Source organism: Protopterus annectens, chromosome 1.part1 (genome assembly GCF_019279795.1).
Source record: "Protopterus annectens isolate FY-2018-M chromosome 1.part1, PAN1.0, whole genome shotgun sequence".
NCBI classification, from domain to species: domain Eukaryota; kingdom Metazoa; phylum Chordata; order Ceratodontiformes; family Protopteridae; genus Protopterus; species Protopterus annectens.
In genome coordinates, this window is record NC_056726.1 from 995,754,430 (window position 1) to 995,768,388 (window position 13,959).

Genomic DNA, 13,959 nt, shown 5'->3' on the forward strand with positions numbered 1-13,959 from the left:
GAGTTCTTTTTGTTTTTCTGCAGTTAGGAATGCCATTTGTTTTACTGTGTCCAATTCCGCGCCCAAGAATGTCCTTGTTTGGGATGGTATCAGCCTTGACTTTTGTAAATTGACTGTGTATCCCAGTGCTTGTAGCAAGTAAATGACCCTTTGTAAATCTGTTGTCAGCTTGCTTTCGTTGTCCCCCTGTAGCAGACAGTCGTCCAGGTATGGATAAATTTGGATTCCTGTAGTCTGCAGTGAGCGGGTACTGATGCCCGGCATTTTGTGAATACTCTGGGCAGTAGATAAGCCAAAGGGCAATGCTGAGAATTGATAGTGCTCTGATCCTGCAAGAAATCTGAGGTATCTTCTGCAAATTGGTCGTATGGGGACGTGCAGGTATGCCTCCTTGAGATCTAGAGTTACCAGCCAGCACTCCTTGCCCAGCATGGGAAGAAGTTGCTGGAGGGTCAGCATTTTGAATTTTGGGACAATGATGTATGCATTTAAGATGGACAGGTCGAGAATAGGTCTCCAGCTTTTTTCCTTTCTTGGAACTAGGAATAGTCTGGAGTAGAATCCTTTGCCTTGGTCTGTTATTGGCACTTTTTCCACAGCTCTCATCTTTGTTAGTTGCATTATCTGCTGTAGAGCTTCTGTTTTTTGATTTGGAGGCAGGTTTGGCATTCCTCTTTTGACTGGTAAGGTGTGGAAGTGGAACCGGTATCCTTGGTCTATGGTTTGCAGAATCCAGTTGTCTTTTGTGATATAGTGCCAGTTTTTCGAAAATAAGGTTAATTTTCCGCCTAATGGTGCTGCTATTTGTTCCCTGGTAGGCGGAGTTAGAATCAAGTCACTGTGCTGCTGTAGTGGCAGTGGTTGTGTCTGTGCCTCTGTTATTACCTTGCCACTGTCGTCCTCTGTAGGCACCCCCTCTGGATTGATTTCTGCCTCTGGGACGTCTATTCCTGCCCCTTTGGGATCTTGTGGAGTCAGGAAAGGACCAATTTTTGGCAGGCCAGTTCCTGCTAAACCTTGGGGTAGAACCTGCAAGAAATCTTTAACTGTTTGTACAGATTTTGCCTTTTCTTCCATTTTCTTCATTACCTGCTGGGCAGGTGTACCAAACAAACTGGCCTTATCCATAGGTGCATCTAATAACTTAGCTTTAACGTGATCCGTAAGACCTGTTCCTTCAGCCATGCATGTCTTCTTATCACTGTGCCAGTCATGGCTGATCTAAATGAAGCCTCCAGTGCATCATAGCCACATTTTAAGGAATGGTTACTGACCTGTTGTATGTTATTTACCATTTCTAATATATATTTCTTATCTATAGAGTCATCAGAGGATAGCTTTTAGTTAACTGATCAAGCATAAACTCTTGGTATTGTATCATGTGAAACTGACAATTTAAAGCTCTAGCTGAGAGAGTAGCAGAGGTGTAAACCTTTTGCCCCATCTGTCTAAAGACCTGGCTTCCCTTTGAGAAGGGATAGGGTTTTTTGCTGTGGTCGAGGCTGCTGCCTTAGGCCCCTGGGATATAGTTTCGGGGTCTGCAAGTGGGGCCTTGTATAAGTGGTGATGAGTGTCTGGGACCCTGTAAAATCTGTCTGGTTTGACAGGGGCTGGAGGTAAGGAATCTGGTGCAGTGCAGACATCATTAAATGCATCGTCCACAACAGAGAGGACAGGAGGTATAGCTAAAGGCCTGTGTTGTGGTAGGTGCAGAAAAGTCCTAAGCCTTTTTCTGGAATCTGAGAAATCCTGTTCCTGCCATTGGAATTGTTCTCGCATGGCATGTAAGGTTTCCCCAAAGGAGAATTCTTCTGGAGAAGCAGCTGGAATGGATTCTTCAGCATCCGAGTCTTCATAATTGGAGAAATGAGCCTCTGGCTGGTCTGTAATATCAGAGTCCTCCGCGGAATCATCAGAGGACACAGGCTCGGGGGGCTCTGCTCTAGGTCTCTTTTCTGGGGGCTGAGAGGCCCTGTCTGGGTGAGATTGTGATCCCCTAATTAAGGATATTAAATCCTCTGCCAGAGTAAGCATTTGTGAACTAGAAGTGGGCCTAGTAGAGGGGGGCTTAACAGGCACTGACTTAGTAGATTTGGCTGCTTTAGCCCTGGCAAAGGCCTTAATAGACATGGCTGCAGGAGGCCTAGCAGCACCACGTGCTGGGGTAGAGACATCCAAAGGGATGGTGTCTGATAAGTCACTAGTAACCACTGTAGGTAAGATTTCTGAGGCCGTTTCAAGTAGGGTAGCAGGAGCCTCAGTAGTAGTCATTGATTCAGCTGTGCTTTGATCAGTTTTCTCGGTTTCGGCCGAAACCGAGACACTCGCGGTTTGCTTAACCATGGTTTCGGCCGAAACCGCGGACCGCGAGTGTCGGTCTTTTTCTTTGTGTTTTTTAACAATCTGGGTAGTCGGAGGATCCGACGGCATAATGTACGCAAAATCGGAGCCGAAAAACTGTTCAGCAAACTCCGACCGACGCCTAAGCGTTCGTCGGTTGAATGAGGCACAGGCTGAACAGGCTGCTACGTCGTGGTCTGGGCCTAAACAAGGCAAACAGTAAGAGTGGAAATCTTTATGAGGTATTTGTTTCCCACAAGTTAAACAGTTATTGACTTTTTCTGACATCGGCTGAGGCAAGAAAGAGTCCCCAACGGGGTACTTAGCTTTTAGAAGTCTTCGAAGTAGTATTCGGTAGTAGTAATCTCTGGATCTGACCGACCGGCACTTGCGAACAGCTTCTGCTTCGGGCACCACGCGGCAAGAAAGACTGGGGAAAATGGCGTCGGCTGATGCCTTTATACCCGAAGACCAACAGAGATGACGTCGGCTGAAGTGCGACATCAGCCGAAGCCGGACCCGGACTTTGGAATCCGGCCGACCGAAGGGCTGCCTGACGACAGGACAACCCAGTTGTTATGACTGCAGATGCATCCATGAAGGACATCGACTGAATCAACTCACACAGGACAAAGGAACCTTGATCCACCCACATTTATTTATTTTACATTTGTTGACCGGGCTAGTCTAATTGGATATATGTCCTTTTTCAATAGAGGCCAGAGGCACATCTGTCAACTCTACAGTTTACTCTCTGGGTGATCAACTTCGGATTCCTTTCAGGCACCTCTTCTAACAGGACATGCTTAAGCTTTTGCAGGAGGCCAGGAAACCCAATACTACAAAATCTTTCATTTCCAAATGGAAAAGATTTTCTATTTAGTGCCAGAAAAGAAAGCTAGACCCGCTTTCTGTGGGCATTCCAATAGTTCTTTCTTATCTGTGTGAACTGCTTAACAGTGATCTTTCTTATTCCTCAGTGAAAGTCCATTAAATGTATAATGTTTGGTGAAAATACAGATGCCCAAATTGTGGCCTCCAGGATGGATCTGGAATCGACGTCTTTGAAGAAGGCCCCTGATGAAGAGACTGGTCTGGTGGAATGGATTTTCCTTGTAGCTTGCAGGGTCTTACCATGGAAGGTATAACATAAGTAGATGGACTTAGTCTGTTAGGAAACAAGGCTTCCAAAATTACCATCTTGGAAGAAAACAAATTTTACAGATTTTCTGAATGGTTTATTTTTTCCAGGTAAAATCTTAGCTGCCTACGTACATTAACAGAGTGAAGGATTCTCTCACCTCTGCTTTGTGGATTAAGGAAAAAGGATGGCAAATGAATGGATTTATTTAGACACAGCTCAGTTAACCCTTTAAGCATAAAGGGGGTTGGAGGTTAGCCCTTAAGGAAACCCTATCCATATGAAAAATAAGGAAAGGATAGGTCAACCATAAGAGCTTCCAACTCAAACTCTTTTAGCAGATGTAACAGCAAGCAACGGAACTGATTTACAGCTACAGCATTTTAGTGAAGCTAAAGCTGCTGGTTCAAAAGGTGGGAAAATAATTTTTTCCACAACTAAGCTCACCCAGAGATGGGGACAGCCTTCCTGGGAGGATTCAGGTGAAGAATTTCTTTTAAAAACAGTTTGAAACTTAAAATCTTGATAACACTGATAGATTTAGCAGGTAAGTGTCCTCTTATAGATAAGTACGCCAGACCATTTCTGAAAAACTCACATGTATAACAAAACAGTAGGTATACCCAACCAGACAGGGATCTTAATTCTTCTTCTGACACCATACCATTCCATTTGGACATGCAAGAGTTTCTAGGAGGAGGTTTTCTTGTCTCCTCTTATACCTGGTGCACTTCCTCTGAAAATGGTGTTTGAGTGGGATTAGGATTCTATCCCTCAGAGAGTCAGGTTGTGAGCCTGAAGGCTGGGTGAATCAGACAGCCCTTGTTCTGTGCAATTCCACTCCATGAGGCAACTTGAAGTGACTGCCCCTGACCACACAAAGTAGAAGGGGGAATGAATGCCACCCTGGGACAAACGGGAATCACTAGCAGGATTTTAGGATTGTCCCTCTGGATCTTTTAGGAGAACCTTTGGGATCACAAGAGAGGGGAGAGGTGTAGAGGAACTTCACCCACGATTTGAAGGACATGGCCTCTGTGTCTAAATGCAAGGTGACAAGCGGTCTTGGAGCACATCAGTCCCAGGTGTCTGTTCTGGCTGAAGGCAAAATGATCTGAGATGTACCCCATTTGTAGGTTATGTCCAGAAAGTCCACAATGTGCAACATTCACACATGGTGGTCTTCTCTGGATCTGTTGAGTTTGTTTGCAAGGACACTGTCCTCAAAGTATGCAAAGTGCCTGTAGGGACCGGTTTCTTTCTATGGCTACTTCCCGCACCAGAGCTAACCTGCACAGCTGGTTAAAAAATGATGCCCCCATTTGTTACTGTACCACATGACTGATGTATTGTCTCTGAACACTTTCGGGAGCCCAGACTTCATAAGTGAGAAAAGAACTGTAGGGCTTGCAACAGGGCTTTCATCTCCTTCACAATTGTATGTTCCTTGAACTCTCTAGTGTACCACTCTCCATGAACTTTTGTGGTGCCTGTCACTGCACTGCAGATCAGGTCAGATGAAGCTGTGTGTAGGCCCTAGATGAATGTGGATGTTAAGAAGGGAACATCTGTGTTGAGTTTCACTTGAGATCTCCATCATTGCAGCACCTGCTTTAGAAAGGGGGAGGGAGGAATTTGGAAGTTGTTTTGAAACCAAAGGGACTTCCAAGTACCACTGGATCTTCCTCATGTACAATCTGGCATAAGGCCCCATCAGGATTCTAGCTGCCACGTAACCTAGGGCTCTTAGAATTTCTCTTGTTGAGGTGATAGAGGCAGCATGTAAGTTGAAAGAAAGAACTTCCACAAGGGAGAAAAGCTGCCACTGACAGGATATTGAGTCTGCAACCTAGGGACTATATCCTGGGAGGAAGTCATGGAAGACGTACTGAGTTTAAGAGTGAATCAAAGTCTTTCCAGAAAAGATATTGTGAAGTTGAGATGCAACATCACTAACTGGATAAAGTCTAGATAAGGAGGATGTCCAGGTAGGTGAAAATTCTTATCTGCTGTGTTCTGTATAAGGTGATAGCTGGTACCCGGTATTTTATGAAGACTTTTGGAGCTGCAGACATGCCAAAGGAAAAACTGGGAACTGAAAGTGTGATTCGGAGACAGAAAACCAGAGAAATGTCCTGCAAGCAGTGTGTACAAGGACTGGACAGGTATGCATCTTTCAGACCTAGGGTGACTAAAAAAGCCTAAGGAAGGATAAGGGGAAGTTGGTTTAGGACAGACAGCATACTGAAGTAAGGAACTTCCAAAAAGCTGCTGACAAGGCCAATCTAGAATGGGCCTCCATATTTCTCTATTTCCTGGGGTCTTCAGTAGCAACTTTTTTCACTGGGTCTGTAGAAGAATTGGTTTTATAGTTCCTTGGGAGAACAGTTCCTGAACCAAGGGAGGAAAGTGTACACACACACACACACACACACACACACACACACACACACACACACACACACACACACACACACACACACACACACACACACCTTAGCCTGGAAGCCCTTTCCATAAAAAAACAGCAACTGTTTTGTATGACGGACAAAACTCTTGTCTGAAGTTATGCATTCCCAAGGTTGTGAGGGATACATTTAGCCTTGGGAAGAGAGGAATGTGTGGATCAAGGTGGGAAGGAAGGAGGAAGAAGTCAGTGAGAAGCAGGTTTGCCTGGAAAAAAAAAAAGAGGCTTTTCTAGGCTTGGAATACCACTTAGGTTTGTCTTGCAATTTTTTCTTAGTAAGTTTCGTGGACTTTTGAATAGCCTTTTTTCCCCAGTGTAGAAAGGTTGTGAATTTAGATGGATGGTTCCTTTGGTATCTAGCAAATGCTGCAAAAAAAATCTGTTTAAGGTCCTGCATGACTTCAACTTTTTCCTGTAGTGTTTTAAAAAGTTCAAGAGCAGAAGGGACAAAAAGGAGGTCTCATGAAGGGGAGAGTCCAAAAGCTTGGCCTTAACATCTGGGAGGGGCTGAAGGCAAAGTCAAGTAAACCTGGAGATGGCCATCCCAGTGGCTGCACCAGTAGAGGAAGCCTCTGCCGAATCACAACTGCACTTAATGGGGTGTCTGGCTATTTGGGAGGCATTACTGAGCATAGACACAACCTGATACTTATGTTCAGAATCTTCAAATTCAGCTGCAGACTACTCAGATTTCCCAAAATGGAAAAAAAAAACTAGTCATTTGCATTTGTTAGTTTAGGGCTCCGAATCCCAGTGTGACACCGGTACAGACTATTTTTTGCTGTACCTGTCCATGGCCCTGCTACCTCTATCAGATGGCAGCATAATGGATGCAGGGATAGTATGGTGGCTTCATCCACAGATAGAAAGAAAACTTGGGGGGGGGGGGGTTCCACCAGATATTTGTACAGGACTTTCATGTCCTCAGGCACCTTGTATAAACTGTCTCGAACCTTACATGCAGGTGGCTATGAATTTGGATTCATAAGTGGAAACAAAATCAACCAAAAGATAGTCTGTGGGGGCACACCTGAAGGTTTAGGGGCCCCTATTTCCAATAATTCACAGTACCTTTTTGTGCACCTAACATCTGTTTAGCATCCCAGTCAATAAATTGCATCATCCTGGAGATGGTTTCCCCATAAGAAAACTTTTCCAGGGGGCATTCAAAGTATCCATTTTCATTCTTTTTGGGTGTCAGCAGGACATCAGTAGCCAAGGGATCTACCATTCTGGAAAAATGATGGTTTTCCAAAATAAGTATAAGGGAAGCTAACCTAGTATGAAGAATCTTGGGGACAGAGGATTGGCAAATTTTATGGCTAAGATAATCATGTTCAGCCTGCATGCAAAAACACAGAGTGGAGGTCTTTATAAGGAATCTGCATTCTACAGTTACGCTGCCGTCTCTTAGCTGACGTGAACAAATCCTTGTAATAAATGAAAAAATAAATAAAGTTCCTTAATGGGGCACTTGTCTGACCAAGCCTTGGCAATGGTAGCACAACATGACATTAAGACTAACATTAGCAGAGCTTCTGATTTCAGACCATCAGCAAGATGGTCTGAGGATTCCATGCTCATACATCCATTTTTGTACCCCTACATTCTTGGGTCGAGGTCATATGCCAAAGATAAGGAGGATCAAGAAGATTGTTTAGCTTTGGTACACCTGTCAGATGTCAAGTTACCCTTGGTATGACACCTGGATATCTAGAAGTATTACAGTATGGCAACAATGATCTAAGGAGGGACATATCCCCAACTCATCACCTCCCCAGGATTGGCAAATGAACACATGCAGCCCACTCCCATCATCTCTCCTTATCTCCTTCCCCTCCCAAGTCAATAATCGACCTTGGGTCATTAGGGTCACAACTATGGTCTACAGCCCCATTATCAAGGTGCAAGTTAACAATGGAAGGTTCTGTCAAACAAATCTTAACTTGCATTAACTACGTAAGTCTACTGAAGTCAGGCCTACTGCTTTGCTGGTGTCAGTCCATGAAGCAGGGATCAATGAAGAAGACAATCAAGTAAAGCTGATCTTTCAGTAAACAATCTCAGTATCTGTTCCTTTTTACTTCTTGTGTTGTGCAGTCAAATAGTTATTTTCATTGTGTGCACCTTATTTAAGAAAAGAAATGTTGCTGCAGAGGGAGTCACTTTCATCCACCCTAGCTAGTTTTCTGGGAGTGAAATGCACCTCTCATGCCATTAACACTGTCTCATGGCAATGTTGAACTAACTGCAATGTTATGTGATCAGAATGGACAGAATTTATCAAGGCTGATAATCCACACCATACCACCTGGATCATTCAGGGCTTTGTGCCCATCAGATAATTATGTACATCTAATAGGCAAAAGCATAAATTGCAGAAAACTACATCAACACTGTTCAAAACCAGAAAAGAAGCACATATTACATGGGAGACTTCCCAATTATAACAAGTCATGAGGTTGCTGACATATACAAAGTAGTACCATAACAGCAAATGATAAAATAAATTTGCCAAAGACGTTTATTATCCTTCAAAAGATTCCGCAAACTAAGCTATAAACAAACACTAGTGCTTAAAAGATTTTTGTTACGGAATTTAAAGAGAGAGACAATTACTACACTTACTATTTTCTAAATGTGTCCAACAGCAGCAGCAGGTACATTATCACAAGTGCAACTTAAAACTGTGGACTCGTGAAAAAAGACCATCCCAAAAAGAGTAATTTGAAACTTGCATTAAACTACTGAAGAGTTTCTACAAGGAGCTTTGCACTTTATACCTCATACTATCACCTGTAGTTTCCATACTCCAAGGGCTACAATTATCGACCTTAGAAATTAGAACAGACACCACAACAGCACTATATGTCCACTGTCTCAGTACTAAACTCTATTATACAACCAACATGACATTTTTTTTTTCAAAACTCATTTAATCTAAAGATGCTCAAAACTTTCCACAAGCACTTCTCAATCACTGTTACATTCCTTAAGGTACAACAAACAGCAGCATTCCCTTTCACAACAGTTTACTCCCTCTCATACTTACCGTCTCAATTAGTTTTCTGTTTTCTATTAGCTGCCTCTTATCTTTGATTTCATTAGATGCCACCCATGTTTTGATTTGGTCCCGTAAGCGCTGAAAAAAAACAAACAGAAAAATGTACTAAAATTCAAAAATTTACTCATAATACTGCAAAAACACTTTCCTAACATTAACACTGGTGAATTTTCAGATTTGCTTAGACAAAGATCAATACACACAAACATATATTTACTATCATTCCTGCTAACCATCACTACACCACAATGATTGTTCACACCTGTTCTCTTGCCTCAGGGCATAAACCAATCACGAGAGGCCATCATCTAGGCAGCCATCAGGCTTTTCTGATTGATGGGACTAAATCTTCAGTCCTAGTGGATGATGATATGCACACTTACCAGCAATGGCTGCCTACTATGTCTGCCCCTTCAATGGCATCATGCATGCGCCACCTCCCAGGAAAGCTATTACATATCATGGCTTGACAAAGCCATCCACATATCCTTGGTCTGTATGCTGAACCCTGCATTCCCACTTCACAGAAGGGATTAGCAAAGCAGAAGGCATCACCTCCCTCCCACAGGATGAGTAAGTCAATGTTTCCTGCTCACTCCAACTCTCCCCGACTAGTTCTAGCACTTAGGTCATCTGGGTCACAATTAGGGCTTCATACTTCTACATCTCAAGAGCTGGCCACTACATTTTTTTAAACTTTAGATCAGTAATGTATGCAGTAAAAGAAAAAAATGAAAAACAACAAAATGAAAAGCTGAAGCACCAACTTTCTGATATGTTACAATTATACAGTTACATAAGCAATGTTCTGATTAAGTCCTAACTTTCATTCAAAAATACCATAAAAGACCACACACATCAAAGAACATCCTGTGGTTCTACTATACTACATCAAAGGGTATTCTACTGAACAGTGCTAGCCAAATATGGAAAATTAAGAGACAACTTGCTGAAAATTCAACAGGCCAAAGGACAATGTCAAATGTAAAGAAAAGCACAGTTTTAACTGTAGATGCTTGAGTGTCGTTACTGTTATAGTCGTAGCTTACTAGGATTGCCGCCATTGGCTTTGCCCGACTTATGACCACAGTTGGGAAGCCTTCACCCATGGCAATGGCACCTTACCTCAGATGCACTTCGATACTTGATACTTAAATGGCATCTGCCGGCATCATCTTTGATTCATTCTTTTCTCCCACTGTAAAGCAGGGTAAAACTATGGCTATACTATGTTCTGCTGGTTTGTCTTACTGCAGGGATGCAGCCTGCAGAGAAAAGGAAAGGAGAAGTGAAGGGCAAAAGGGGTATATGAGTACTCACTGCAGCCCCTCCCGGTTCCAATACAGTAAAGGGGAAAGACAGAGAACTGCAACAGTGATGTCTATAATTATGGCAAATTGCCTATACATCTGCACTATGTTTTTTACAGGTCACTGCTGCAGTCAAAACTTTTAAGACAGACTTCCACACATCTTTCTAAGCAAGGGGGTTAGTTGGCTCACTGTCTAGATTAGGTCTACAAGATGGCCTTCAGAATGAAAGACACAAATCCATTCCTTGCCCTAGATGCCCCATCCAACCTGTAGTGGTTTGAGAATTCGTGGAGAGATTACTAGGTGGATTGTTTTTACAGAAAGACTTGTGCATTAACTCCTTTTACAAAGGCAGGGATAACTGCAACTCCTATAATGAATGAAGTCTGACTTTCTTGAAAATCCTGCCATGAGTTTAACAGCAAAAGCTAATGCAATATGCTATCACTTTAAAACAGTTTGTTCTCTTCCCAACCCACCCCCCACCCCCCTTCTCTAGAGGATCCTGCTCAAGAGATTCACTACCAATATCTAAACAACCAGTTTATTCTACACAGGTGAAAGCTGGTTCAGTACAGAAAATTACATTTACTATTAGTTTAGCATACTGTTGGGTGATCCTTTCAATGTTAAGTTGCGTACATAACTGAAAAATAACTTATGGTTATCCTTAGCCTGGGAGCCTACTTTTTGCCTCACAGTTGGCTTGATTAGTCCCCTAAGTTGCTTGTGGAGACTGATTGAGGTTTTTTTTGTCTTTTGGGCATAGCCCTTCCTATTTTTTGTCAATATATTCTTATTTTTGTACAACTTATTTATACCGTGGTTCCACCAAGTTTTTTTTTCTTTTTGATCCAGATCGAAAGTTTACTTTGGTCTGGAACTGTTGTTTATATGCTTGTACAGAGTTTCCGTAAACATTTCTGCATTGGCCACCATGTTCTCTGAATCTAACTATGCCTTCACCTAATAGCAGGTATGCAGACTTGGAAAAGTTCTTAAAGGTTCTGGTGTTTGCTGGGAGTACAGCCTTTATATTTATTTCAAGGGTTACTGCTCTGTAATCTGACCTGACCAGTGAGGACATTACATAAGGAGGGTACAATGTCCCTGCATATTTGAGAGTACCAGACCACGGATATTTGCACCCCTAGTAGATGTGCAGACCAACTGTTCCACGGTGTCTGCTTTGACAAAATCCAGGAATTTTTGAGTCTTTTTGTCTTTTTCTTAATTCCAGCAGAAGAAAAAGTGTGATATCTGACCGGTCTACTGCTCTCTTGTCTTGGTTACCAAAAGATTCATCCAGAGACTCCCTCTGTCCCAGAGAAGATGGCTCTACTATGCCCACAATGGACAATAAAACAGCTGGTTCAAGCTGGCCAAAAGGACTACAACAGAAGAAGATGGAGTGAAAAGTGAATGGTCTGCAGTACCACCAATGGCCACTGCAGGTTCACTACTGGCTGAGGTGATCAGAGTCTGCAACAGTGGAAAGGACTACTTGGTAAGTGATTCTGTCCAGATATAGCAGGAGAAGAGACAGCTGGACCAGAGTGAGTATGCATGCTGAAAAAAAGGCAACAGGCACTAAAAGAGGCAAGTGTTGCTGGACTGAGCCAGTTGGCAGAGTGTTTACAAGCAGCAGACCTACACACACCATTTTCCCTATTCCCTTAGGTTATAAAAATAAAAGCAGAACAAAGTTTCCTTGTATGTACTATTCAAGCACTCACGCGCGCACACAGACAGTGACAGAATGAAAATGTCAGGTAAATTTTCATGTAGTTACCATAAGCATTACACTGATACACAATTTCTCACATGATTAGCCCCAATACTTATGCAACAAATCTAGAAAATTTAGGATCTCTGCATGGAAGTGTTTACATATGTATTTTTACACCCCAAGCAGACTTCAAAAAATTTTTCCTCAGAAAGCAAATATTGGAGCTGTGACGGGGCAGAAAGAGGCAAATGGGAACATTTTCTGAGAGTGTAATGAGCTGGCAGACTTTACAGATCCCCTACAGACTGCTCTGTCGCAGATGCTGGGTAAACAAACTGGTGTAACTAAGGAAATATTTTTTTTGAGCTGTGATACAGAATCAGACATAGTAAAAGAGTAGGAGCAAATTACATACAAAATGGGGAACTGTGGTATCAATACATGCATAGAGGAACGAGGTTTAAAAGAAGGCAGGATTTGAATGAGCTACGTAATGTTTGACTGACAATGACTGGGTATGTTAAAAGTGATTATGTTTGCAGCTACAGCTGTGTCAGCATGGTTTGGAAAGTATAATGATTGGAACTGAGACTGTGTCATTAAGGTTTATCATTTATATAAATGTAACATGGCCGATGTCATACACAATTATAAAGATGTTTCTTGTTTAAAAAAGAAAGAAAAAAGATTAGCCCCCTACTGGGTGTGACGTATAATGGTTAAGGTACTTACCTTACACAAGGTACAGGGTTTAATTTTCACCTCTGAAGAGAAATTGACCCAATACTGGGTGGGAGGTATAATGGTTAGGGTACTTACCTTGTATACACAAGGTGCATGGTTTAATTCTCACCTCCAAAGGGAAACTGACTAGGCTTAAATTGGCCCATAATAGCAGCTAACCTAGTACTTACCCATGAGCAAGCACTCTAAATTCCAATTAGCAGTCCCTGATAAGAAACTTCCAATATTTTGAAAAAAAACACCAGGTTTCTTAAAGGGGAAATGCTGCTTTTCTTAAAAAAAAAATCAGAAAAATTGTTAATTTTGTTTAAAAAGCAATAATTTCTGAATGGAGGGTTCCCCAAAGAGGATTTATCTGTCAGAAGTGAAGCTCTAGGCTGATTGCTGCACGTGAGAAGTCAAAGAGATGCTTCTTTTTAGAATGGCAAGAAAATACTGAAGAAAGCTTCAGTCCCAACTGCTGACTTTCCTCCATGGGATTAGCCAATCAACAGTTGGAGTGAAATCAATGGGGAGAGCCAGACCTTTTTGAAGCTGACCAGTTGTTGCTTCCAGGGCAGGAAACAACTCATACAGTGTAAGGGCTACTGCAGCAGTGAGAATGATGAACATTGAGAAGAACTCAACCCCTGGAGCTGACTGGTGCTTTCTTAGAGAAGAGGTCCAGCAGTGCCAAGCTGCCACAGTTAATGTTTATTGCTGTTAAGGTAAAAAAAAATAATGTATACAGAGAAGCACACCAGAAGAGATAAGCTACATAATCCAAAAATGTAAATCTTAAAGCATAATAAATATTTCCTATAACAACCACTGCTGTCTTCTGCCTCATGAATCCATTTGAAAGGTGCCAGATTAGCCACCACAAACAGACTCTTTAAAAATCCGGAGAGAACAGTGAAGGTGAGGTCATTCCAGCACTGTCTTACTGCTTCCACTCTACTGATCTCCACTCTACTTCATCCCAGTAAAACAGTCACCCCAACCCCTGACCCTAATGCCACAGATATAGACTTAGTTACTCAATTCAATTCTTTCTTCATTGAATCTATTTCTAAATTAACCTCCTCCTTCTCCAACAACACACACTCCAACTCACCTCCATCCTACCCCTACTACACTCAACCCAACACTATATCAAATGCCACACTCGTATCTACTAAC

The 13,959-nt window shown here is 42.4% G+C and overlaps 1 protein-coding gene across 8 annotated transcripts in view; it reads right to left on the reverse strand.

The window, feature by feature from the left end:
- The window catches only part of CNOT3 (CCR4-NOT transcription complex subunit 3), a 2,226,181-nt gene that overhangs the window by 1,171,660 nt on the left and 1,040,562 nt on the right, over positions 1-13,959 (reverse strand). For all 8 annotated transcript variants that reach the window (XM_044079494.1, XM_044079487.1, XM_044079515.1 and 5 more), the window contains one exon: positions 9,001-9,090. In XM_044079494.1, coding sequence (XP_043935429.1) covers positions 9,001-9,090 — 90 coding nt within the window. The remainder of the gene's footprint in view (positions 1-9,000; positions 9,091-13,959) is intronic.